The following is a 23,065-nucleotide window of genomic DNA, read 5'->3' as shown; positions in this document are numbered from 1 at the left end:
TTCTTCCATCTCCTTTGATCTATAGTGCCACTTAAAAAGGTACCCTGAGCAGGTAACAAAGTGAGGCCCACCCCCAAAGTGGAGAAGATGAAGCCAGCTTCTGGTGCTGCCTATGGGAGCACTGGGTGGTTCAGGACTTATCAGCTGCACTCCTCCATTCCTTTGGGAATGACTGAATCCAGGCGAGAAGATGCCAGCCGCTCAGGAAAGGAAACCGCTTCTTGCTAGGCCACAAAAAAACCCAAGTCCAGGCTCCGATGAAGGCAATTCCTCGCAAGTCACCCTGCGCTCCGACAAAGGGAAGTCTTCATTAGCAATGAGGCGAGGCAGCACAAAGCCCGTGAGAGCGAGGGGAGGGCAAGCGGCAGGCAGGACCAGCCCCACGGCCTGCCTCGCACCTTCCCACCCTGCGCTAGCACAACAACCACCACCCCGGGCGGGGCAGCCGCTTTCCACCGCCAAGGCCCAGCTCCTCACCCACAGCGCTGCCCCAGCAGCCTCCCGGCAGCCCCCTGCCCCGAGGAGAGGCCCCCACCGAGCCCACTTCCCTCCCCTCCAACCCCCGCCTGGCCGCCTCCCTTCCCCTCGGGGCTCGCTGTCGGGCCGCGGCGTCCGCCCTGGTCCTCAGGAGGAACGCGAGGGCAGCTCCCGGACCCCACGGCCGCCTCACCCGCTCCTCGGCCCGCCTCGGCCGCCCCACACCGACAGCCGCCCGCGCATGCGCGCCAGGCCCCGCTCGCGCCGCTCTCACACACCCCTCCGCCCCGTGATCCCCTCCGCCGCTGCGCGCGTGCCCCGCGGCCCGCCCCGCACGCGCCGACGTCGCGCGGGCGCTCCCGCCCCCTGACGTCAAGGGCCGGCGCGGGGCGGCCCGCGGGGCTACCGGCGGGACGGGCCCTCCCTCCCTCCCTGGCTCCCTGGGACTGCAGCCAGCTGCTCGGTTCGCCCCCGAAACGCCTCGGGAGCCAGAAGCGCGGGGCGGACGAGGGCCGCGGCGTGGATTGCGGGCTTCGTGCCCGGAGAGTAGCAGGCAGCCGGCTGGGATTGCTGCCGGGGCGCGGGCAGAGGCTTGGCGGGGGAGTGCCCTGGCGTGCAGCAGGGTTCGTTCCCGGCTCCGCGGCTAATTTGCTGCATAACCTTAGGCGAGTTAATTTCCCTGAGCTCCAATTTCCCTTCTCTTCTTGCCTGCTTAATTAATAAGAGCGTCGGGTCTCACGCAGCGATAAATAAGCCGGGGCAACGGAAGTGGTTTACCACCTGGTGAATAAACATAAGCCCTCCCCGACTTCTCTGTGTGCCAAGCTGGGGCTTGTGGCAGTTGAGGAGCGGATGCGTGACCTGGCGGAGGAGCAGGATGGACAGCTTGCCCGCCGGCCAGCCCGCCGCTTCGGGGTCACTGCCAGCCCCCAAAATCCCCCAGCGGGCAGGATGTTCTCCCTACCGCTGGCGTCCTGCCGGCGGCCCGCGCGGGCCTGTCCCTTGTGGTCTGAACACCGCGGGCTCGCAGGGCGGAGGGGCCTCTGTCAGGTGCCAAAGGCCTGAGGGGGCGGCGAGCCCCTCTGCCGACCCCGGGAGCTGCCGGCACCTCAGCGGAGTGCCCGGCCGGGACACCCGGGCCCGCGGCTTGAAGGGACACCCGGCGCGCTTCCTCCCCGTTCCATTGGCTTACACATCTGTCCGTGAAAAATCTCCTCTCTCTCTCATCGGCTAGCCTGAGAGAGTACCCACCCACCGGGGCGGGCTGCCCATCGGTGGCAGCGGCTTAGTCCCACCCACTCTCTCGAGTCTTTTTATCCGATTGGCCTTTAGGGTTGTTTGTTACGAGAGCCAGCTCTCCTATTGGGTAGAGAGCACCGGATACGTCGAGCGGGCTCTGTTATGTTTGTATGTGTAGAAAACAAGTCGAGCTGGCAGCGGTTCTTCCATTGGCTTCGCGCGCTTCGCGGGGGCGTGGCTTTCCCTCATGAATGACAACTGCCCCGCCCGCCGTCGTCGTGGCTACAGGTTAATCCACCCGTTCCGTCGCCGGTGATTGGCTGGCACCTCCTTGGCGGGCCAGGGGCGGGGCCGCCGCGCCTCCCGGGGCGGAGGGGCGGGCACGGGGAGGGGGTGGGGGAAGAGGGCCGGGGCAAGGAAGATGGCGGCGGCGGAACGGAGCCGATCCCCGATGGGGGGCTCCCCGGTGCCGGCCTGTATGTTCGCCCCGGAGCCAGGCTCCCCGGGCGGGGGGCCTCGCGTGGCGGCGGCCGCCTGCCCCCTCCGCGCCACCTTCGACGCCGAGGACGGCGAGGCTCTTAACGGCGAGCCCGAGATCGACCTTACCAGCAAGGTAGGCCCGGCGGGAGGGCGGGCGGCGGCGAGCGCCATCACCTCGCCGGGCCTCGCGCTGCCCTCTCCTTGGTGGCTGCCTTGCCCGTGGGGCGGCCCTCTGGCCCAGCCGGAGCGGAGCGGCCCGTCAGTCGGGTCCAGCCCGTCAGCCGGGGCCAGTCCCTCTCCTCGCCGCTCCCATCACCGCAGGAGAGCCAGGGGCCGGGGGCCCGCCTGCCTCCGTCGGGAGGGGATGTTACCCTGGGCCATCCTGGCAGGCTGGAGTTGGGTCCCGGGGGCTCCCCCGCCCCGCCCGGCATCACCCGTCTGGGCGCGGAGGGCCGGGCGGGCAGAGCCCGCCGTGCCGTGGGGAGGCGGCCGGGAGAAGTGCGGTAAAGTTGAGCTACGAAGAGCTGAGAGCGGAGGGTGCTGGCAGGCTTGTCCTTGTTGCTCCTTCCCCTCCTCGGCTCCTCCGGGAAGTACGTGCAGCGGGTGTTGCATCCTCTCAGCAAGTGTAGGGTTTGAAGCTGACAGCTGCTTTAACGTCTCGCTAGCGTTTTTCCTCTGCGATGGTTCTCTGTAGTTACCTCTGCTGCTAGTCGTAGTAGTTCCTGGGGCTTTCTTCACAATCATAAAAGCAGGTCAGAGCTCGTAACTTTTGAGCACAGGGGCTCGGCAACAAAGGTGCCTTGCTCTTGCAAGCTGGGTTATGTCAACAGGAAAAGTTTTGTTCACCTTAGGCGTTTCCTTGCTAAAACGTCACTTTGTCATCCAAGTGACAAAACTGTGTGGTGGTCTTATTTGTGTCAGTTCTCACTTGCATCTTGTTGGAATGTACATTGTAGTAATATGCATGTGCTAGGGCCCGCCACAGACTACATCAGCTGCCTTCCCATGCCGCCTTCTATTTTGTCCTACTTGGCTGATCTCTGTAACTGTATACCTTTTGCTGCCAAGGATTTGATGTATTGTAATGCCATCTCCCACTCTCAAGTCTCCTGAAAACTTGGTCAATCCACCTGTAATTGTGTGATCCAGAAGTCGGCATAGCTGGTTTTTCCTCCTGTTTTCCTACCATCCCTCCTCTTCATGCTTCCAGCTGGAGTTGTTCCAAAGTCCCGAGTTTTCTTGCCCTCTGTGGGGAAATAGAGAGGAATTGTGGTATGTGGATGTGGAAACGTTTGTTTTTGAGGAGATGACTAGATTTTTTACAGTGCATTACTGTGTTAAAACAAATGTTACGAAGATAAAGGACAGAAATCAAACTTGCAGTATTTATTGAGCCACCCGTTCATACCTTAATGAGCTGGACAAGATTTTGATACAGGATGCCAATATCGATCTGTGCTTTGTCTTGGACGTGACTGATGAGGAAGAGGGTACAGGAGTACATCAAGAGCTGTGTCACTGATTCTTGAGAGCCAGGAACCTGACCAAAACTCTGACGAAGAGAGAGGAATGCTCATCTCCCACAGCTGTTTGTGTTGTCAGGCCGTCTTCCGTTCCTAGAAATCTGCAGGCGCTATGGAGGTGATAGGTAAGCATTTTTTTGGCAGTTATTACAAGTTACTTTTCCATACAGCATTGTACACCTGCTATCTTTTCCCTAGACCTTTCATTCATCCCTATCTTGGATGAGAGCTAGTCCCTCCATCTTTTCTGCCTTCCCAGTTAAATTGCTGCCTTCCAATTCCTGCTTAAAATGATGATTCTCGCTGCAGGCAGTTTGTTTGCTAGCTGCTGCTTCTGTCCTGGTTTGACCCACCCCCTCACTGTGTTACATTCTTTTCTCCTAGTCCTCCCTCAGTGTGTTCAGTGTAAGGTGTGCTCTTTTTAGAGTGGAATGCTTTGGGATTCTGTTGCCAACTGTACCTTATCGGCTGGTCAAGCAAACAGTTCTGTTCATCAGCAAAAATTCATTGTCGTGTCGATCTTAATGCGTGTTTGTTTTCCCTTCATTACTAACACACTGCAGTAGCAATCATCTTTCAGGTCAAAAACGTATCACACAAGGCTATTAGGGAAACCGATACTACATTGACTCACTTGAACTATGTATGTCCACAGCAAATAGGAAGCAAAATATGACATTACAGAAGGTGCCTTTCCCCTGGTGGTGGCCTTCCAGCCATGCAAAATGTCAGGTTGTGTTATTCCAATAATGAACAGCACTACATACTGCATAGGATTTGATTTGCCCTTAATCTGTATAGTTTGGCTGCCTTACAAATAGGAGATGTTTTTTTCCTAAGGCCTCCCTGGACAAGTGCTGATAGAGCCTGAGCTCAATCTCATTGATGCCTTGAAATTGCTGTTAATTAATAGTATGGCCTTTTGCTTGCCATTGGGCAGTGCAGAATGGCACAGTCCATCTTGTCCCCCTGGAGTAAGCTCAGACAGCTGTAGCTATTACCCACCTTTGGTGTATGTTAATCCCAAAACTGGTGAGAAAAGACACTTCTTCCCAGAGACTGGGAAGGGACTTCAGAGATGGCATCTCAAACTTGTGAGATGTATTTCCTTCTACTGTCATGAGAATAAAACAATAACTCGTTGTTACTTTTTTGCCCTATAGGAAATCTGAGGTTGCTAGACCCACATGGCTCCTACTGTTAACTGCTTAATGCCTGGCAAAGTGGAAAGAACAACAGCAAAATTTTTTGACTTTATGAAAACCTCTGAAAAACGTGAATACGTAGTGCAAGCATGGAGGGGATTGCACAGAAGCGAAAAGCGGAAAAAAGCAGAGTCCAAGATGCTCTCTGACCAAGGAGATTGCAAAGAACAGGCTCCCTCTGTCCAGGAAGCTAGCTAAAGAGGTCTTCAGAACAGCAAGTAAAGTCTTGCAGTGAGTGACCTAGGAAACTGCAGAACCAGCTGGGGGCTGCAGAAGCAGCTGTTAGAAATACTGAATGGCATTGGAAAGTGTGATCCGTGAAAGCTGTGCACATCCTTCTCTTGACATCCTGCTATATCAGATCGGCTGTAAGCTTCGTCGGCCCCAGGGTAGGCTTTGGAGGACTCATGCTGTTTTGGGGCAGCACTTTACCACTGGAACACCCTTCAGCAGCACCTTTGCGCGGCAGTGAAAGCAGCAGAGTACGGGAACAGTGTTCTGATCTGTGCAACCTGACCACGTGTGGGTACCGTGCCGTTTGACCCCCTAGCCCTCCTGCCTGGCACCATGAAGAAAGGCTGCAGCCAGCTGCTCAGCTGAAATGTCCCCTGATACTTTCATCAAGACCCTGCCCACTCACACTGATGAAGCATTTGAACTCGTAGGAAAACGAAGCTGGTGATGAGACTTGAAGAAACTGAAATCAGTGTGCCTATACACTAGTGGCCCCGGTTATTTTATTGACCTTTATGTGTGTGACAGTCTGTTTAATAGATCTTCCTGAGTCCCTGACCAGTGCTGGTGCACTAGCCTGTACAGTGAGCCTGTCTGCTGTGCTTCCAGGAATTCCTGAAAATGCTTGCTGGGCGAAACAAGCCCTACCCGGCAATACATAGCCTTTCATTCCTCTCCTGATCAGGCCTCCAAACAATAGCTGATTTTCCTCTGAATACACTTACATCCCATGGTCTCCTTTAAGAAGAAAACAAACCAAATCCAAACAACTTGTAGGGGCAAAACTCAAGTCTTTTGTAGCACAAAATAGAAAGACTATGTGGCATTCTAGATCGGAGTGCTTTGCTACCCTTTGCAGACCATGCCAAGTAGTTCAAAGGCTTAGGTAGGGCACGCATCTAAATTACGCACGTGAAGGTCATTGTAGCTGTCTGGCCCTCACAGACACGTATGTGCTCTTGTGACCATTAACTTTTGAGGAAAGCATTGCTTTGGCTGCCTTAAACCTTCTTGACAGTGCTTGCTTTCTGTGCTTCAGTTTTCCAGATGGATGGATCGCTGTAGTTTTGGAAGTTGCTTAAGCATTAGTTGTCGGGTTTTTGGTTCCCTTACCCTCTAGATTTCTAATCAAGGTCTTCTTCACCTAGGTAGTAGTAGTAGGTGGTAAAGATAATTCCTCCTTGAATGTACATTTTGTTAGCCGTGCTAGCAAGTCAGGCTGCGTTAGTAGTGCGTTACACAGGCTTGAAGATGTAATCATTGTGAACTGCTGTAGACCATGTGCTTTAAGCAAACATAGCATGGATTTCAGACTGGCCGTAGTGCATAGTGGAGGGAAATAAATTTTTCTGGGCATGATTTTCAAGCATGTATGTAAGGACAACTAGTGGAAGTACAGATTTCTTTGAGTATTGTGGCATGGCACAGGTGTGTCTACCCATAGGGCTATTGGTAGTTGTTAGGCTTTACAACTCGTACTAAAAGTGCTTTTTTAACAGCAATCCATATCTCAATCACAACAGCTATTGAGCCACTGTAGCAGGATGCTTGGCCATCAGCAGATCTGTAATCTTGGAGGCAGCTAGAGAGCAGGTAGCTTTTTGATCCTGAATGGGTGACGAATGTCTCCTTGGTCTGCCACTGCCAAGACATCATTGCCACTGCCAAGACTTGTCATCAGTGTGACCACTCGGTGGAGGCCTCTGTGCAGGTGTCCTCAGCTGTACTGTATGAGTGATGCAGGTTTTTGCCAGAAACTCTCTTGTTGTCCTCATTTTCCTCTTTGTTTCTGTCCAGTTTTTCTTTCTCTTGATCCCTCTGCAGGGAAGGACAAAGGAAGTTGTGGTTGCTGCAATAACTGCAGTCAAAGCTTGTTGGTAACACAGCCACTGGCTTGCAAAACTGCAGCTCTCCGCTGATGAAACATCCAAATATGCTCGTACAAACTGCTTTGTATATCTGCCTGTCAGCATTGTAGTGCAAAGTACCTGAAGTTTTGTTAGGAGTTTGAAAATAATCCTTATTTGCGTTCTCTCCTTCCTCTGTGCCGCCTCAGAAAACAAAAGGAGAGATCAAGTATGTGAAAGACTTATGAGATGCTCTAGGCTTTGGTGCCTAGGTGTGCTCTGCTGTGAGGTCTGGCTAGCTTCCTCTAGCTGTCCTGTCATGCTCTGGGCGAGCAGCAGCACTCTTTGCAGCAGAGACTGTGGAGTAGCCAGCTAAGGAATTTCTTTGGAGAGAGTATCTCCTCCCCTTTCTGTTTTCCTTGCATGGAAACATATTACACGGAAGTAGAAGTGGGATGTTCACTTAAATGTGGCTTTTAAACATTGGTTGCTTCAAAATGAGATGCTTGGTATTCTTATTTGCTTTGAAGTATATCCTCCAACATAAATGAACTCTGAGCTCAGGCAAATAACCTTGTGCAGTGTCACAAGGAAATAGATGTCAGCAAAGCTGCTTAAAAAAACCCCAAAATAACAAAACCAAACCACTAGAAAGTGGTCCTTAAAAAAGAGCCTGTCTCTTTCAGTAAAGCACACGGATTGATTGTCCTTATAACTGAAGCTGGTTTTGAAATTGTTTGCTTGGCATCTGCAAATGGTTATTTAATCTTTTTTCCAGCTGGTGATGGTGAGTCCAACTTCAGAGCAGTATGACAGTTTGCTCCGGCAGATGTCAGAAAGAATTGATGAGGGATGTGGGGAGACCATCTATGTCATTGGTCAAGGATCAGGTGAGTATAGTTCCTCAGGAAAACAACAGAAAACATTAAAATTATAAGAAAAAACAAGTTCATTTAACTGGACTGCTGCTGAAGGTAGTACTTACTTCTCCAGAGTAACTTGGAAACCTCCATAAAGTATAGCAGAACATGTGGGACAGATTCTTTTATTTTATTCCTACCAGCAACTGTCTTACGTAGCGGAGCTAAACATATTTTCTGTATAAAATCATGCACGTTCTTTTTTTGGAAATAAGGCACAAGTTGTCTGGGCTCACCAAGAAAAGACGAAGGATCTGGAATTATAGTAACAGTTTTAGCACAGAAGTCCTTGATGTCTGATGGAGGTCTTGTTCTGTTCTGGTTTTGTATTTACTCCATCGTAAATAACAAAATTTTTGCCCCACGGGAATGTATTGGGAAATACTTCAGATAGCCACAATATATGCTGCTGACTTTCTTTGTTAGTGTGTGTCTGTACTGTGGAGAGAAAGATTTTCCTTTTCTCAGCATGAGGCATTTATTGTCACGTTAACTCAGGTGTAATTGCTGTCATTTGCCTTTGCAGATTTTAGCAGTTAGCGTGGATTACCATTTTATTCTTTTTCACAGTTTGAATATTTGCACCTGATGCTGGTAAAATAATACTGAACATGGCCTTGCTTTGAAATTGAAATTTCTTTTTTGAATGAAAATAAATTGTCTATGGTTATCAGAAGGCTTAAGGCACGTTTCAAATATATTCGGTATCTGCTGGATATCAAACTGTTACGATAAAACATTCTACTAGTTACCATGTTTGAGGAAGAATGCAAAACCCTGGCTGTAAGTGCCAGGGTTGGCTGAGATAATGGAGGGAGAGAGTTTTGTTACTTCTGAACTGTGTGCTTTTTGGGTTTTCTTGGTGTCTTGCGAAGCAGTTGACATAGAAGAGAAGACAGGATTAGAAGGCCAGTGGTCGTGCAGCCAATATCACAGAGCTAATAGTCTTGTGTCCAAGCGAGATTCCCACATGTAGTCTGAATTCTTGGTGTTTGGGATAACCACATCTTCAGGGAGGTCTAGCTAGTCGGGCTAGTAACTGCTTTCTCTTCTAGGATACCTTGTGTGGGTGTTAACTGGTGGTTGTTGCAGTGATGTACTTAGAAGCAGGCATTTGTTTCTTAAAGTGTGAGCTAAAACTTCTGACTTCATTTTGGGTTGCTGCATAGTCAAGGAAGATGGAGATCTTTCCTGTAAACTGGAAATAGTAGCCAACAGAAAAAAATCTTGATCTCTGCCACCGTCCTTCCTTCTCATTCATTTTGAGTGTCTGTGATTTTGATCATCATGGATACCCAACTCAGATGACTGAGAAGTGAATGAAGACTGCCAGGAGGCTCACTGCTTCATCAGTAGTGACCCGTCCCTTTCTCCCTTGGCGTTTACCCTCTCCTGTTCCCTACTTCTCATTCCCTTTCTATGACCCAAGACCCCAGCTGTGGTGCTTTTTTTCCCCACCATCTCAACAGCTTCTCAGCCTGCTTATGAGCTAGGTTGGAAAACACCCAGCAACTCTTACTTGTAGAGCTGTGGAGTGGTTCATGCAAACTGCAGTTACTGCTCACTAGCTGATGAGTCAGCCATGCATATGAATGCACACACAGCAATAGCTTTGGTCATCCAGGTGCAATGTGGCTGTCCACCTTTGTTGTTGATTTTTTTTTACCCATAGAGGAGATTCTGGCCTGAAATCTGTACAGCTTCTCAGCACCTGGGTTAGGAGAGAATCGGAGAGCTGTAATGGCCTTTAAATTGTCTAGGTAGTTGCCACTCGATTGCTCTGACTGTCAGCTCTTTGCTCAGGTGGGCTGCTCAGAGGCAGCAGTGCTTCCTTGTTTTTTTTCTGGCTTTGTGTGCTTGTCAGCATTTCTTTCAAGTGCCAGGATGAAGGCAGTGAGACAGGCCAAAAACGTTTTTGTAACCGGAGTACGTGGGGGCTAAAGAAATTGCTGTGCAGGCCAGGCTTGCAGAAAAAGTGCACTTGGGACATGGTTTTATAAAATAAGCCGATTGTTTAAATTGGTCCCACGTTCACTGGTTAATTGTGGTGATACTTCAGTCAGAGCTTTTGTTTTGTTAATGCTTTTCCCCTTTATTGCCATGAGAGAGGAGATGTTGTATCTGACTGAAGGGAATTGCACACAAAGTACCTTCAGCATGTGAAGTAAGGGAATTAGACAGAAACATGTCTTTCTTGCCAATCCCTAAGTAGTTGCTTGTAGAAATTGTGAGGAAAACTCCTCTAGATGAAAGATGCTGCTTTTCTAGTATCTTTTAAGACTCAGAGCGAAGACAGTCCTTTTTTTTATTTTGGGCAAAGGATGCTTATTCTGTTTACATGGCTGACATCTCCAGTCCACCTATAAATCCTGATTGGTGTGGGAATCCACAGCAGGATGACATTCCTGCCGGCCGTTGCAAGGTGGTGCTCACTGACTGTCCTTTGTTTCCTCAACATCACACTAGATGGGACTGAATATGGTCTGAGCGAGGCAGACATGGAAGCATCTTATGCCACGTTGAAGAGCATGGCAGAGCAGATCGAGGCAGATGTGATCCTCCTGCGGGAGCACCAGGAGGCAGGGGGCAAGGTGCGCGACTACCTTGTTCGGAAGCGTGTGGGTGACAACGACTTCCTGGAGGTCAGGTGAGGAGCCGGGTGGAGACAGGGTTAGTCAGCAGCCCAGCTGCATTTCTACCGTGTGAGCAGTCCGTGATGCTGAGCCAGCAACGCTGATTCGAGTCTGGGTGTTGTAGCTACCCAACAAAGAGAATTGAGCTTGACCACTCCTTGCTAACGAAATCGCCTTTTTGATGTTGTTGCTGTCTCTTTTGTGAACAAACTGTTTGTGGAGATTTGCCTGTGTTTAGCTGAGGGCTATTGCTGTCTGGGTGACAACTTCATTGTTTGGGGATCTTTTGTGTGCCAGAATCCTGGTAGGGAGTTATATGTGCACGAGTGTCTGTATTTGTGTGCATATATGCACGCTGCTGGAGTACAATATTTTTGACTAAGGGTTCAATTCTATTCCAAGACTGTGATGCTTCAAGTCACCTTTTAATGAGCATGTAACAGCTGGTGTGATACGATTTGAGAGTCAGCCCAGAACTGGATGGAATGGATTGACAATGTCTGCCAACAGCCCTAATAGCCACCTATATCAGGGACAAGGATGGAGGTTGCTGTAGGAGGGGGCTTTCCCCTAAACCGTTTCATTGTTGTTTGAGCTTTTCCTTTTCTGGAAACAGCAATTTAAAATCAAGTGCTAGGGAGAGCACAGAAAGCTATTGCAATGTGACAAACATGAAGAAGGCAGAGGTATTCTAGACCAAGTTGGGATTTAGACTTTCTTTTGAATTGCCACAGTGTATGTGTTGGATTGCAGAGGCGAGGAGTTGGACAAGAAATATTCTATATAGCATCAAGCAATGTTGGGTTCAACTGTCTGTGTCCTGGGCACCAACGACATGTTTCCACAGCCTTCCGCATCCCAGTCCGCAAAGCCTGCGATCTCCTGTGTTACCTAATCACTGTGAAAGAATCTCTGCTTTGCTTGTGAAGGTTCAACATTTTTGAATCTCTCTTCGAAGGTTAGCGAGAAAAAGCTAGTAACTTGCAGGAGCAGTAGTGTTTGGGGTTTTTTTTCCATTGTTTGTTTGTTTGTTTCTTCAGGTATCAGATTTACTAGGTTTCTTTTTTCTTTCCCCTTCAGGGTAGCAGTGGTTGGCAATGTGGATGCAGGAAAGAGCACGTTGCTGGGTGTCTTGACACATGGAGAACTAGACAACGGCCGAGGCTTTGCTCGGCAAAAGCTCTTCCGCCATAAGCACGAGATTGAGTCAGGCCGCACCAGCAGCGTGGGCAATGACATTCTGGGCTTCGACAGTGAGGGCAATGTGGTGAACAAGCCCGACAGCCATGGTGGCAGCTTGGAATGGACAAAGATCTGTGAGAAATCCACCAAGGTCATTACTTTCATTGACCTGGCTGGTCACGAAAAGTACCTGAAAACCACCGTATTTGGCATGACTGGCCACTTACCTGACTTCTGCATGCTTATGGTAGGTAGCAAGACAGACTTACGGTGTCAGCAGGAGCAGTGCTGTTCACAGCTTGAACAACCTCAACTTTCCTGTTGCAAAGTTCCTGTGGGGTTGCGGAGGGAGGCAGCATCTCACAGAGGCGGAGAGCAGCAGCCACTGTGGTTATCCAGACAGGGCTCTGAGACAAGCGCCCCAGAACTGTCAGTCACAAAGAGACACAAGATGTATAATTCTCGAAAACTGAAAGATTTCTAAACTCCATAACACCTTGCTAAAATTAGGGAGTAATGAGTCCTTAGCCAGTGTCCAACAGTATTTGAAATGGGCTGGGTCTGCTCATACAGTCCCGGTGACATATCTACAACCTAATCACAGCCTACTGTGCAACAGACACAAGACCTTCTCTGTAACCCCGCTCACTGCAGGAGGAACGTTTACATCCCAGTGTGTCTTGTATCCCTGGTATAGGTTGGCAGTAATGCTGGAATTGTTGGAATGACCAAGGAGCACTTGGGTCTAGCTCTTGCACTTAATGTTCCTGTCTTTGTTGTGGTGACCAAGATCGACATGTGCCCTGCCAACATCCTGCAAGGTGAGTCCAACAAGCTCTCTCCAGGGCTGTTTCTTACCTCTGTTGTCCTCTGCTTGGGTTGAGGAATTACTGCTGAAGGAAAGCTGCTTTGTCTGGTTTCAACTGCATCTTAAACACCTTCCAGAAATCTATCCTTTTCCCTTGCCCATTTTGCAGGCAGTTCACTTGTTGTCACCATTTCAAAGTTACCCAAGTTGGGGGACTTAGCTGGACAACCCCAAAGTGTTTGCTACAGGAGCTCTAAGGGAAGAAGCATACAGTTAGAATTGTGGCTTTACTTTCTCTCTGTGTATTTAAACCTGGAGGGAAAGTCTGAAAGTTCTCTTGAAAGATGCTTTCCTCCTTGCCCACACTTTGAGCATGATCTTAAGCTGTGAACTAACTTGTTCTCCAGCAGCCGTCAGGTGAAGGGGCAGCTGCTTGTTACATCCTGCTCACCTGAACACTTCTCGGACACGCTGGCATAACTACAGCAGCTCCTTCCTCTGTCTGAAAAACCAACCAACACTTAATAAATCATGGTTCAAAGCAGCTGTATATGTGGGCTATGGTAACAGGACTGGACTAGACACAAGCAGGGATGGCTTGTGCAGCAGGGGCTAGCAACTTTTTTGCTCAGCAGCAGTTAAAGCAGCACCTCTAACCCCAGCAGTGTCCCTTTAACCTGTGCTTGACACTTTTTCAGGCTGTGACCAACTCTCGCCTTTAAAATTCTCTTGATGCATTTCTCACACCTTCAGGAACATGCTGTGGTCAATTGGAGCAATGTTTTTTTTTTTAAAGCATACTAAGAATCAGGGAAGTGAATGCTCCCAGTACTGTCTGTGATTAGTTCAGTATTGCAAAAATCCTAAATATGTTTCAGGTGGATAGATGCATGTGATCAGAAAATAATCTAAACGTCTCTATTATAGATGTTTGGCAAATAAATGTAAGGCTTGACCGCAAGATAACAACTGGGAAAGAAGGAGAATGTTTGGCTCGGGTGAGGGGAGAAGAGCTGCTCTTGGGAGAAGCCACTCCTGTGTCATGTTCTGTTTAAATTAAACAGACACAAGATTTGGCTCAAGTGTATCTGTGGAGAGCAGATGGCATGATTAGATGTTTGTGTTTCTGTATACAAAACATTACTTTCCCATAGGCAATCATTTGTTGACAAAAAACATCTAATTGGATGACAATTGGAGAATATAAATGATTTGCTCTTTTAAGCCCTTAATAGCCTTTTTTTTTCTTCTCATTTATTTGAAGGCACTTTGCAGGAGACTGATGCTAGTGCATCAGGTAATGCCCCTGCTGGCTCATAGATATGAGGCTTAGAAAATAAGTTAAAAAGAGGCAAAAGATCAAAGTTGGGAGCCATGAGATTTGTCCCAAAGTATTTATTTCTGAATCTGGTCCACCTACACTGTTGTAGTCTGTGATGGTGATCTTTACCTCTTTCATGCTTCTCTAACCTTCTAGGGCAGGTTGATTGCCAGGGAAAGTGTGTTGAGGTTTGGTCAAAATTGATTTCTAATTCGCATATTCTTAAATATTCAAATTCCTGAGTACTGCTGGTTTTCATTGAGTTCCATATAAAAAATCCTTTATAGGAAGAGGAAATACCTTGTAACTGCTTAAAGCTACTTTATGGACAGTAATAAAACGTCTACTTCACAGCATTGCACTTGGAGGTGCAAACATGTATGTCTGTTCATGTATGGTGTCGCTTGGCAGTGGGCTAGCTGGCATGAAATGGAAGATGGAATGGCTCCTAAGTCCCACCTGGGCTGCAGCAAACTCAGTCTCACTCACGCACCTTTAGCCATCTTCTCCTGTCTGTTTTTGGCAAGACCACCAGTCTCCCTTCGGGGAGAGACCCCACAAAAGCGATTTGTAAAGACAGGAGATGCTGCCCTAACAATATTCATTTCACCCTTTAAGAAACCCTGAAGCTGTTACAGCGACTGCTGAAGTCCCCAGGGTGCAGGAAGATTCCCGTGCTGGTTCAGAGCAAGGATGATGTCATTGTAACAGCCTCCAACTTCAGCTCAGAGAGGTAACGGGAGTAGAGGAGAGTCGTTTCTCTTTCAATCCTATTTGGAGACCGGGTGAGAAGATTCAGAAAGAAAGTCCCATTGTCTAGATGTGTGAAGGTTGCATCTGCCATGTGGTGTGTTGATTCCATAAGAATGTGTTGATTCTGAGATTGACCTGCTTGTGTTCCCCTCTCTGAGACAGAAATGAGAGGCTGCTTCTGGGCAGTCTGCAGAAGATGGCAGGGTATTCAACTTCCTTCAGTCCTGGAACCTTACACCTATTCCTGAATGCCATTAGAAGGCAGGGGCAATGTTGCAGGTTTTCAAACATGGGGTGTTGTGCATCTGACTGCTTGCCAGACCCTCCTTTCCTAGCACTGTGTATTGAATTCAGTCCCAAGATTTTGGGTGTCTCCCTACATGTGGAATTCCAGGTAGGGAGGTGAACTAACTCCATTTTCGTCAATTTTCTGTTACAGGATGTGCCCAATTTTCCAGATTTCAAATGTTACCGGGGAGAACCTAGATTTGCTGAAGATGTTTCTTAATCTCTTGTCTCCACGGACCAGTTACAGGGAAGAAGAGCCAGCAGAATTCCAAATAGATGATACTTACTCTGTCCCGGTAAGGTGCCTGGTATTTGGAAGAATCTTCTGCACCCTCTTTCAGATTGAAGAAGGCATCTTCCCTAGAGAGGGGAGTTCTAGAGCTCTTCTGCTCGCATGGTCGAGTAACCCCAATTACTGTTTTTTCTTTTTGGACATAGGGTGTAGGAACAGTTGTGTCTGGGACAACACTGAGAGGCCTAATCAAGCTAAATGACACCCTGCTGCTGGGGCCAGATCCCCTTGGCAACTTCCTACCTATTGCTGTCAAGTCCATCCACCGCAAGAGAATGCCTGTCAAAGAAGTGCGAGGAGGTCAGACTGCCTCCTTCGCTTTGAAAAAGGTGAGGTGATCTGCTGTAGACTCCCAGAACAGGAACCGCCCTCTTAATTTTAGAAGGCTCTTGGAGTTCTGCTGCAGTCAGACTGCTTTGGCAAACCTTAGCTGCTTCATTTCACAGTGTGTTAAAATTCCACAGAACCTCTGTGGGTCCTGTGTCCCAGTTGCTCCACCTGACAGCTGCCAGGTAATAGCAGTGTGGCCCAAAGTCATGAGGAATAGTGTTGGAGATGTGTAACAAAGCAGAGGCATTGTCAGAGAAGCCTCCTCTTGTGCTGCAAGCATGTTAGTGGCCTAGGCAGGGTATTTACGCTGTTCCTCTCAACTTGTAGGACCAGCTGCATGATTTGGGGTTTAAAAATTAGAAAAATTTGATGCGATTCTTCTATCTTCTGTCGATAGAAGCTGCACTGATTTTTTTTTTTTTTTAAGGGAATGTAGTTTAAGCTTTATCAAACTTCATGTGTTCAGTCTTACCATTTTGTGTTAACAGACATCATGCTTTCAGAGAGATCATCTGCTTGGGTAATGTGCAACCAGGATGTATGTTTTGCTCTTAAAGGATCAGTGAGTTAAAACTTCTGTGTCAGTGTCCAGCATTCCCAGCGCTCTAACTGAAGCCTCCTTAGAAACTTCAGCTGTACTTGGATTTTTTCCAACCTTTGCATAACATCGTTACATACTGCTAAACAGCTCTGGCTTTGCCCTCTGGTGAACATGAGTTAATATCTATGAAATCCCTTAGGATCCTTCTGGATGTAGTCAGCCAGAGAAGCAAATCGTCTTCCGTGGAGAATCACACTTAAGGTTTTTTGTGTCTCTGCTTTTTAGATCAAGCGTTCTTCCATCCGGAAAGGCATGGTAATGGTGTCACCCCGCCTGAATCCACAAGCATCATGGGAGTTTGAAGCAGAGATTCTGGTGCTCCATCACCCCACCACCATCAGCCCACGATATCAGGCCATGGGTATGTGTCTCAGTGTTATTTCGTCTTTGTCTCCCAGTGATAATAGTTTCTATTGGCTCTAGACCAAGAGAATTTTTCTCCTGATGGCTCTGTCAGCCTGAATATAAACCATAGTTTCTGGTTTGACCTTTCTCAGCAATGTGTTACAGAGAGGGGAGGGAGCTGACAGAGTAGAGTGGGGGAGGCTGTAGATAAAAAGGAGATGTGTGACTCCAAGTGTGCTTGGAGCCTGCCTGAGTCAGGTGTCCATGGTGCAAAGATTCTTCTGCTTCAAATGCTGACTGAGACACTCATTTTAGGTCCTGCTCTCTAGCCTGACTCTTTGGTGTGTAGGTTTCTGTTGATGATGCTTCAGGAAAGTCTCTGTTCAAAGGCAACTGTTATAGCTTGTATGTTTTCTTTTTGAGGATTGAACAAAGGCAGCTGTGTGACCTGTATAGCCTTCGGTACACAGTAGATTTTTACAGTGCAAACTCAGTGCTGTCAGCTGTAGGGTAGCAAGAGCTGCCTTAAATGTCTGTCCAAAGCTTATTCTGCGAAGGGAACTGGCTGTTGAAAGCCTTTGTGCATTACATTCACAGTGCATTGTGGCAGCATCCGTCAGACGGCCACAATCCTCAGCATGGACAAGGACTGCCTGCGGACAGGAGACAAAGCCACAGTGCACTTTCGCTTCATCAAAACCCCGGAATATTTGCATATAGACCAGCGTCTGGTCTTCCGTGAAGGCCGCACCAAAGCTGTGGGTACCATCACTAAGGTAAAAGCTGAAGAGTCCAACTTGGTTTTTGCCCATTACCTGCTCTTGGTGCTGGGAAGCCAACAGGAGAATCCAGATAGCTCTGGAAAATTGAGGGAAGAGGCCATCCTTCGATCACAAACGTCAGCCCTGACATGGGCTGCAGATGACCGATGTGCTTTGTCATGTGGTGGGTCTTAGCTGGTGTGAATGAGGGAATGTGAAGGCAGGGGGTGAGCCAGATGCCTCTGGTTCTTGCAGCTCGGTCTCTTTGTGACAGCTCGTAGCTGGTCCCTTTGAGGAGTCCTATTTTGGAGGGCTGAGCGTCACCTCAGCCAAGTGGCCCTTTGAGTGTCACCTCAGCTGAGTGGCCCTTTCCACCCTGTAAAGGTTCTTGAGGGCAGCTCAAGGTCCTGGATTTCTTTGAGCAGCTTCTGCTGCTTTCTTCTCCTGATGGCTGTTGGTATCGATTCTCTCAAAGGTTTTTGTTAAAAAGCAGCATTGAACCTTGCCATATTGGCCTAGCTATTTTCCTGCTGATTTTGACCTCTCCCTTTGTAATTTGCAGTTACTCCAGACCACTAATAACTCGCCAATGAACTCCAAGCCACAGCAGATCAAGATGCAGTCAACCAAGAAGGGAGCTGTTACGAAACGAGAGGATGGTGTTCCCCCAGCTGGGATGGCAGCTGGAGGCCCAGCAGCTGCGGACGAGGCCTCCTCAATAGCTGCAGCACCACTGACACCTACTGCCCTGCAACCATTGGTATGTGAGGAAAATGCCATGTCAGTCCTAGCTGTTTGCATCCTGATTTCATCTGTAGGAGGAAGGGCACTCTAAAGCACAAGCGTTATCCCGTCATACCCTTGAATTCACCTTGGGACTCAATGTGCAACAGAAACAGATAGAAATATCAGTAGTCTTACAGCAGAAATCAGAATTCTCTGACTGGATGACTCCTCAAGGCTGACCTTGCAGCAGCTCGCAGCTTAGGGTCCTGGGACAATTCAGATTGGACTTCAGGGAGTGTGTAGTCTAACGTCCTTCTCTAAGTAGGATTAGCTGTGAGGTCAGGCCAGGTTGCTCAGGGTTTTATCCAGTCATGTCTTGAAAGCCTACAAGGAGGAAGACTGCACAACCTCCCTTGGCAACCTGTTTCACTACTTCAGTGTGTTTGTGAGAAAGAAGTGTCTCCATGTATCCAGTAGCTGAACTAGCGAAGCACCTAACACGCACTCACAGAATAGGTCTCTGCTGTCTGAAAGAGAGGTAGAACATCCCTACGGTAGAGAAATTAGAACCTAAGTAGTAGTATCAGACACAGGTTGCCTGTCCTGTCAAGGAGGGAGGATGGAGACATCCAAGGAGGAGGAAAGGCTTATCTCTTTCAAGAGAATTATATCTAGGTAGTTTAGTTGGTTTGAGCTCTGCTCAGCTTGTCTGAGAAGGATACCCAGCCTTTCTGGTCTGAAAGGAATGGAAACTCAATTCTAACTACAGGCTTTGGGAGCTATTTATTCGCTTTATTACATGGTCTTCTCCTTTTAGTGTACTCCTCTAGGAAGTGAAAGTTTCAGGAACTGACTCTGTCAAGAGACCCGGTCGGTGTTCCCCCTCTTAATTTTAGCCATCTTAGTTGTCGTTGGTAAAATCTCGGCCTCTTGAGCCAAGCCGGCTGCTGAAAGAGGGCCCTCTGGCAAGGGTTCTCTCCCTTTGCATGTGCCTGTGGCTTCTTACTGATCCCACATCTCCTTGTCTTGTTGCAGCATCACTGTGGTTTTAAGTAGTGCTCCCAGCTTGCTCTTTGTTTTGTCCCTCCCCCTGAGAGTTTGTGTTGCATTTGTTCTTTTGTTTTGTTGTTTCACCTCTGCCTCTCTCTCCTTGCTGCATCCCCTCAGCCTGCGCTGGATGAAGAGCCCCACGTCCGTGAGGGCCATAAGGTATTTGGCTGCTTTAAAAGAGAACGGTGGGCTTGCTGGCCTGAGGCTGGGAACAGTCAGGTTAGCAAGAGAGGCCTGATGGGGGAGTGGGGGGCTCTCCTTCCATTCTGCACAAAGCCAAGGGAGCCTGAGGCCTCCATTTCCCAGGTGCCGAGCCCCATGGCACCTGCTGACTCTCCTGGGAGTGAAGTGTTCAGAAAATTGGGAAATCAGGTCCTCCCCAGCTTGAAGGGCTGAACTTCATGCTGGATCTGTCTCTTCTCCTTCCTTCATGGTGTGTCTGTCTGCCTTATCTCCTTCCTGGAGGGGTAGGAAGCCCATCAGTCACAACTGCCCTTCTGCTGTCTGGATGTGTGTGTAATCCCTCTGAACTCCTGCTGTGTTGATATTCTGATTTAGAGGTCTCTGTGCACTACAGTGTGTCGTCTTGTTTTTCAGTCAAAAGTCGGAGGAGGAGGCCGGCGACGTGGGGGTCAGCGTCATAAAGTGAAGTCTCAGGGAGCCTGTGTGACTCCTGCCAGTGGCTGCTGAATTTCTTACTCTGAGGAATTCCTCTCCTTCCCTTCATTTCTTATCCAAAAGATCTGGAGCAGCTTAAACCAAAACCCATCCCAGCTGATTGGCTGCAGAAGAATCATCTCTCCTCCCCAAAGGAAGTGATGGAGAGGAGCATAATTTCTAAGCTGATGAAGGTGATAAGACACACAGAACTGAGTAACTGACACCTTCCTCCTCCCCCTATCAACACATTTTTGTACATCATGGGCTTAGTTTTTATTCTTTTTAGTTTTTATTATATTTTGTGTGCATGAAGATGAGAGGAGAGTCTGGATAGAACTGAGAAGAGCCAGTTAGCTGCCTCCCTCCTCCCTCACCCCGTTTTGTCCACAGGACTTGCTGCTCTCCTCCTGTGTGCTCTATCAGATCCAGGAGTTGTTGTCAAACACCTGAAATTGCAGACTTGCAAAGGTTAAAACATGTTGGTTAGGATGGTTCCATAGGGTATTGTTTCCTCACCACTGTGGCCCTGTGCCAATTGCATTTCTGGATTCCCTCCGTCTTAAACTATTTCTAAGTGAGTTTAATTTAATGTTATAGTGACTGAAGTTGGAAGGAGGTGGTAAGAAAGTTAATTAGTTGGCGATCTAAGAGGGAAACAAATTGGAAAGCAATTCCTGGTGTTGCAGAATCCTATACTAAATATCCTTGTCAAATACATGAATAGCACTGAAGATTTTAATTAGAGATGGAATTAAATGGGCAGTCATTTGCCCATCCTATTCCCCTTCCCATCATGTTGCTTTTCCTATTGTTTGTTCAGTGCACATAGGAGCAAATCTAACCTGCCTCTCGAGGCTGCAGCAGCTCAATTGACAGTATTAAGAATGTAGTGCAGGAACATTTGGTCGGTCCCTTGAGCCAGAGAAAGCCTTCTCACCTCCACAGACAGAGGTCACAGGTGGTAATATACCTTTGGAAGAGAGACACCGGGCAAACATGACCTCCCTTTGATTTTATTTGCTCCAAGATTTCCTGAATCTTTTCTGGAACTCACTGGCCAAACTTTGCCATGGCAGAGGTAGGATTTGTCTTCTTGACGTTGCCAAAGAGGGCAATGATGAACTGGTACCAAATCTAAAGAAGTGCTTTCAGGTTTGGAAGGATGTGGTAATTTTTCTGACTTCCGTTTCTTTAAGATTGTGATGGTTTTTAATGACAAATTCTGGCTTCTTCGATAAGGCCATGCAAAGCCAGTCTATGAATTAACTTTATTGTTACCGTGTTTTTGAACCCTGGGTTGTGCAGGCAATCGGTTCCCTGCTTATTTTGATCTCTCTTCTTCTAACCCTGCCTCTTTGCTTGGATACTGTGAGGACAGGAGTTATCCTCTGCCAGCTTGTGGTGAGCTGTGGGAGTGTGGTAGCATTTTGAGGGAGGAGGTGGCATCCTCAGCAAATCGTTGCTCTCCCTAGCAGGTGCGGTCAGCCTCGGTTTCTTTGAGGGCTTCCTCCTCCAATGAAGGACTTTTATTTTAATTCGAGGGAGACGGACACATTTCTGTCCCTCCTTAGTGGGTTGCTCCTGTTTCTCACACTGTGGCACCTGTGTGGAGTTCATTCCAGTTCACCTTGCGATTCGAGGTAGGCTTTCAAGCCGACTGAGGGACAGCAGGCTGAGGGTGGGGAGGGTGCATCTCCCAATGCCAGCACCAGCACTCCAAGAGCATTAAGTGGTGTTGGAGAGGTGAGGAACATGGTTTGGGGCCGAGAGTGCTGTGCCTTAGACACTGCGGTGGCCTGTGAGTGTGGGTGGCAGCGGGGAGGTCAGACAGTCCTTTCCAAACTATGTGCCTAAATACCAGCACTCTCCTGGCGAGGGAGGAACTATAGGCGGCTACAACACTAATAGCACCCGCCTTGTGAAGGGGTGTGAAGTGTGGCTGAGCAGGGCACGAGGGCCTGGTTCCTTTGTCTTCTGGCCCTCTAGCAGCATAGAACTGCATGTGATTTCACTGCCCTTTGCTTCCAAGGGGAGCGAGGAGCTCCAGGCGGTTTTCTCTTTCTTCATTCCTTGTGCTCCAAATGAAGGAGACTGCCGGGACTGGAAGAGGGTTTACTTCAGTTTGTGCAAAGGAGGTGGTGTGATCTCTCTTTTGTGACCAGCATTCAAAGATCACTCAGGCTGGTGTGATCTATAAAATAAATTTTAAAAAAGTTTGTTCCAAGTTAAAAGCATGTCTTGTTGCTTTCTGTCTCTCTGGGAAACCAGCAGTTGCTGCTTTAACACCGAAAGCCAGACCAAGCGCGTTTGCTTTGCACCATGCTCCTTCGCTGGCTACGAGGGGCGGCCATGTTTGTAGTGATGGTGGAGGGGAGAGCTCGCCGTGCCATGGGAGAGCCGCCGCTGAGCCTCTGCGCAGCCCCCCACAGCTTTTACTCTGCCCAAGATTTGGGGCTTCTCAGCGGCAGAGTGGTGAAATGAGAACGCTTGCGCGGTGTGAGCGATGCTGTCTGAGGTGTGTACGCAGGCACTTGTGCGTGTGTGTGAAGAACGGCTGTAGCAAATGGTTTGGGTCCCACTCTATCCAAGACACTTTGCTGAAGGATGCAGATTTAGCACAGCACTTCCATGGCTTGCCTAAGCTTGTGCTTCCCTGAGCCTGCGCAGTCATTTGCACCTCACCTGTTTCTGTAAATACAGCAGGACTCTTCAGTGCTTGGAATGGGCCTTTTCCTGCCTCAGTGGATCTCATAGGTTCCTGCCCTGCACAGCCCTTTCCTAACACAGGTCAGTGTTGGGCTGGGAGCTGGTGGTAGGTGGAGCGAAGGCCCACCTGGCCCCTCTGCTCCTGCTGTATTGGCACTATGGACACCAGCAGGGAGTCGGCGATGCTGCTGGAAGTGTGCTCCACCCTCTGCTCATGTTTACGCGTGAGCCCTTGGTCCTGAGCACCCAATACTCCATCCCTTCCCTTTTGTTGTCTATATCAGTTTTTCTGCTGTGTCCCTCTCTGAGCTGGGGCACTGATGTGCCCAACATCCCTCCCACAAGGAAAACCAGTGAGGGCAGATCCAGGGCCAGCAGAGAACAAGCCTTTCCCTAGGGTGGCCTTCTGCAAGGAGCTGCATGGGTGCTCTTCAACACAAGTCTGCCTCCAGCCCATCCTGGTTAAGCAGACACCCGTGTGACCCTCCCCAAGCTCGATCCAGTCCAATTTCCCTTTTTGCAGCCTTCTTCTGTGCTCTAGGTTAATTGTCCTCAGCATGAGAAAGTTAAGTATTTCCTTTCTACTTGCTCTTTACAGGCCATGTTAAGGAAAAGAGAGCAACATACAGCTGCCCTTAATTGTGACTTGTGACAGGCCAAGCCTTATTTGCCACTCCTCAGGGC

General features: G+C 48.8%; 1 protein-coding gene across 3 annotated transcripts; it reads left to right on the top strand.

Moving 5' to 3' along the window:
• Positions 1-2,137: 2,137 nt before the first annotated feature.
• On the top strand, positions 2,138-21,854 carry GTPBP1 (GTP binding protein 1). Of its 3 annotated transcripts, XM_086611067.1 has the most exons (13): positions 2,138-2,329; positions 7,784-7,895; positions 10,392-10,572; positions 11,639-11,987; positions 12,438-12,561; positions 14,488-14,602; positions 15,062-15,206; positions 15,349-15,531; positions 16,359-16,494; positions 17,076-17,254; positions 17,802-17,999; positions 19,133-19,174; positions 19,613-21,854. In XM_086611067.1, the coding sequence occupies exons 1-13, from the start codon at positions 2,138-2,140 to the stop codon at positions 19,703-19,705; spliced, it is 2,049 nt and encodes a 682-aa protein (XP_086467193.1). In that variant the 3' UTR covers positions 19,706-21,854. The 3 variants fall into 3 exon arrangements, with proteins under 3 accessions (XP_086467193.1, XP_086467194.1, XP_086467195.1); XM_086611068.1 differs by lacking the exon at positions 19,133-19,174; XM_086611069.1 differs by lacking the exons at positions 2,138-2,329; positions 19,133-19,174 and adding an exon at positions 6,076-6,107.
• Positions 21,855-23,065: the final 1,211 nt, after the last annotated feature.

The sequence above is a fragment of the Tauraco erythrolophus genome, chromosome 4, assembly GCF_009769465.1.
Source record: "Tauraco erythrolophus isolate bTauEry1 chromosome 4, bTauEry1.pri, whole genome shotgun sequence".
In the NCBI taxonomy this organism is placed as follows: Eukaryota; Metazoa; Chordata; class Aves; order Musophagiformes; family Musophagidae; genus Tauraco; species Tauraco erythrolophus.
This window is presented reverse-complemented; position numbering and strand designations above follow the sequence as displayed.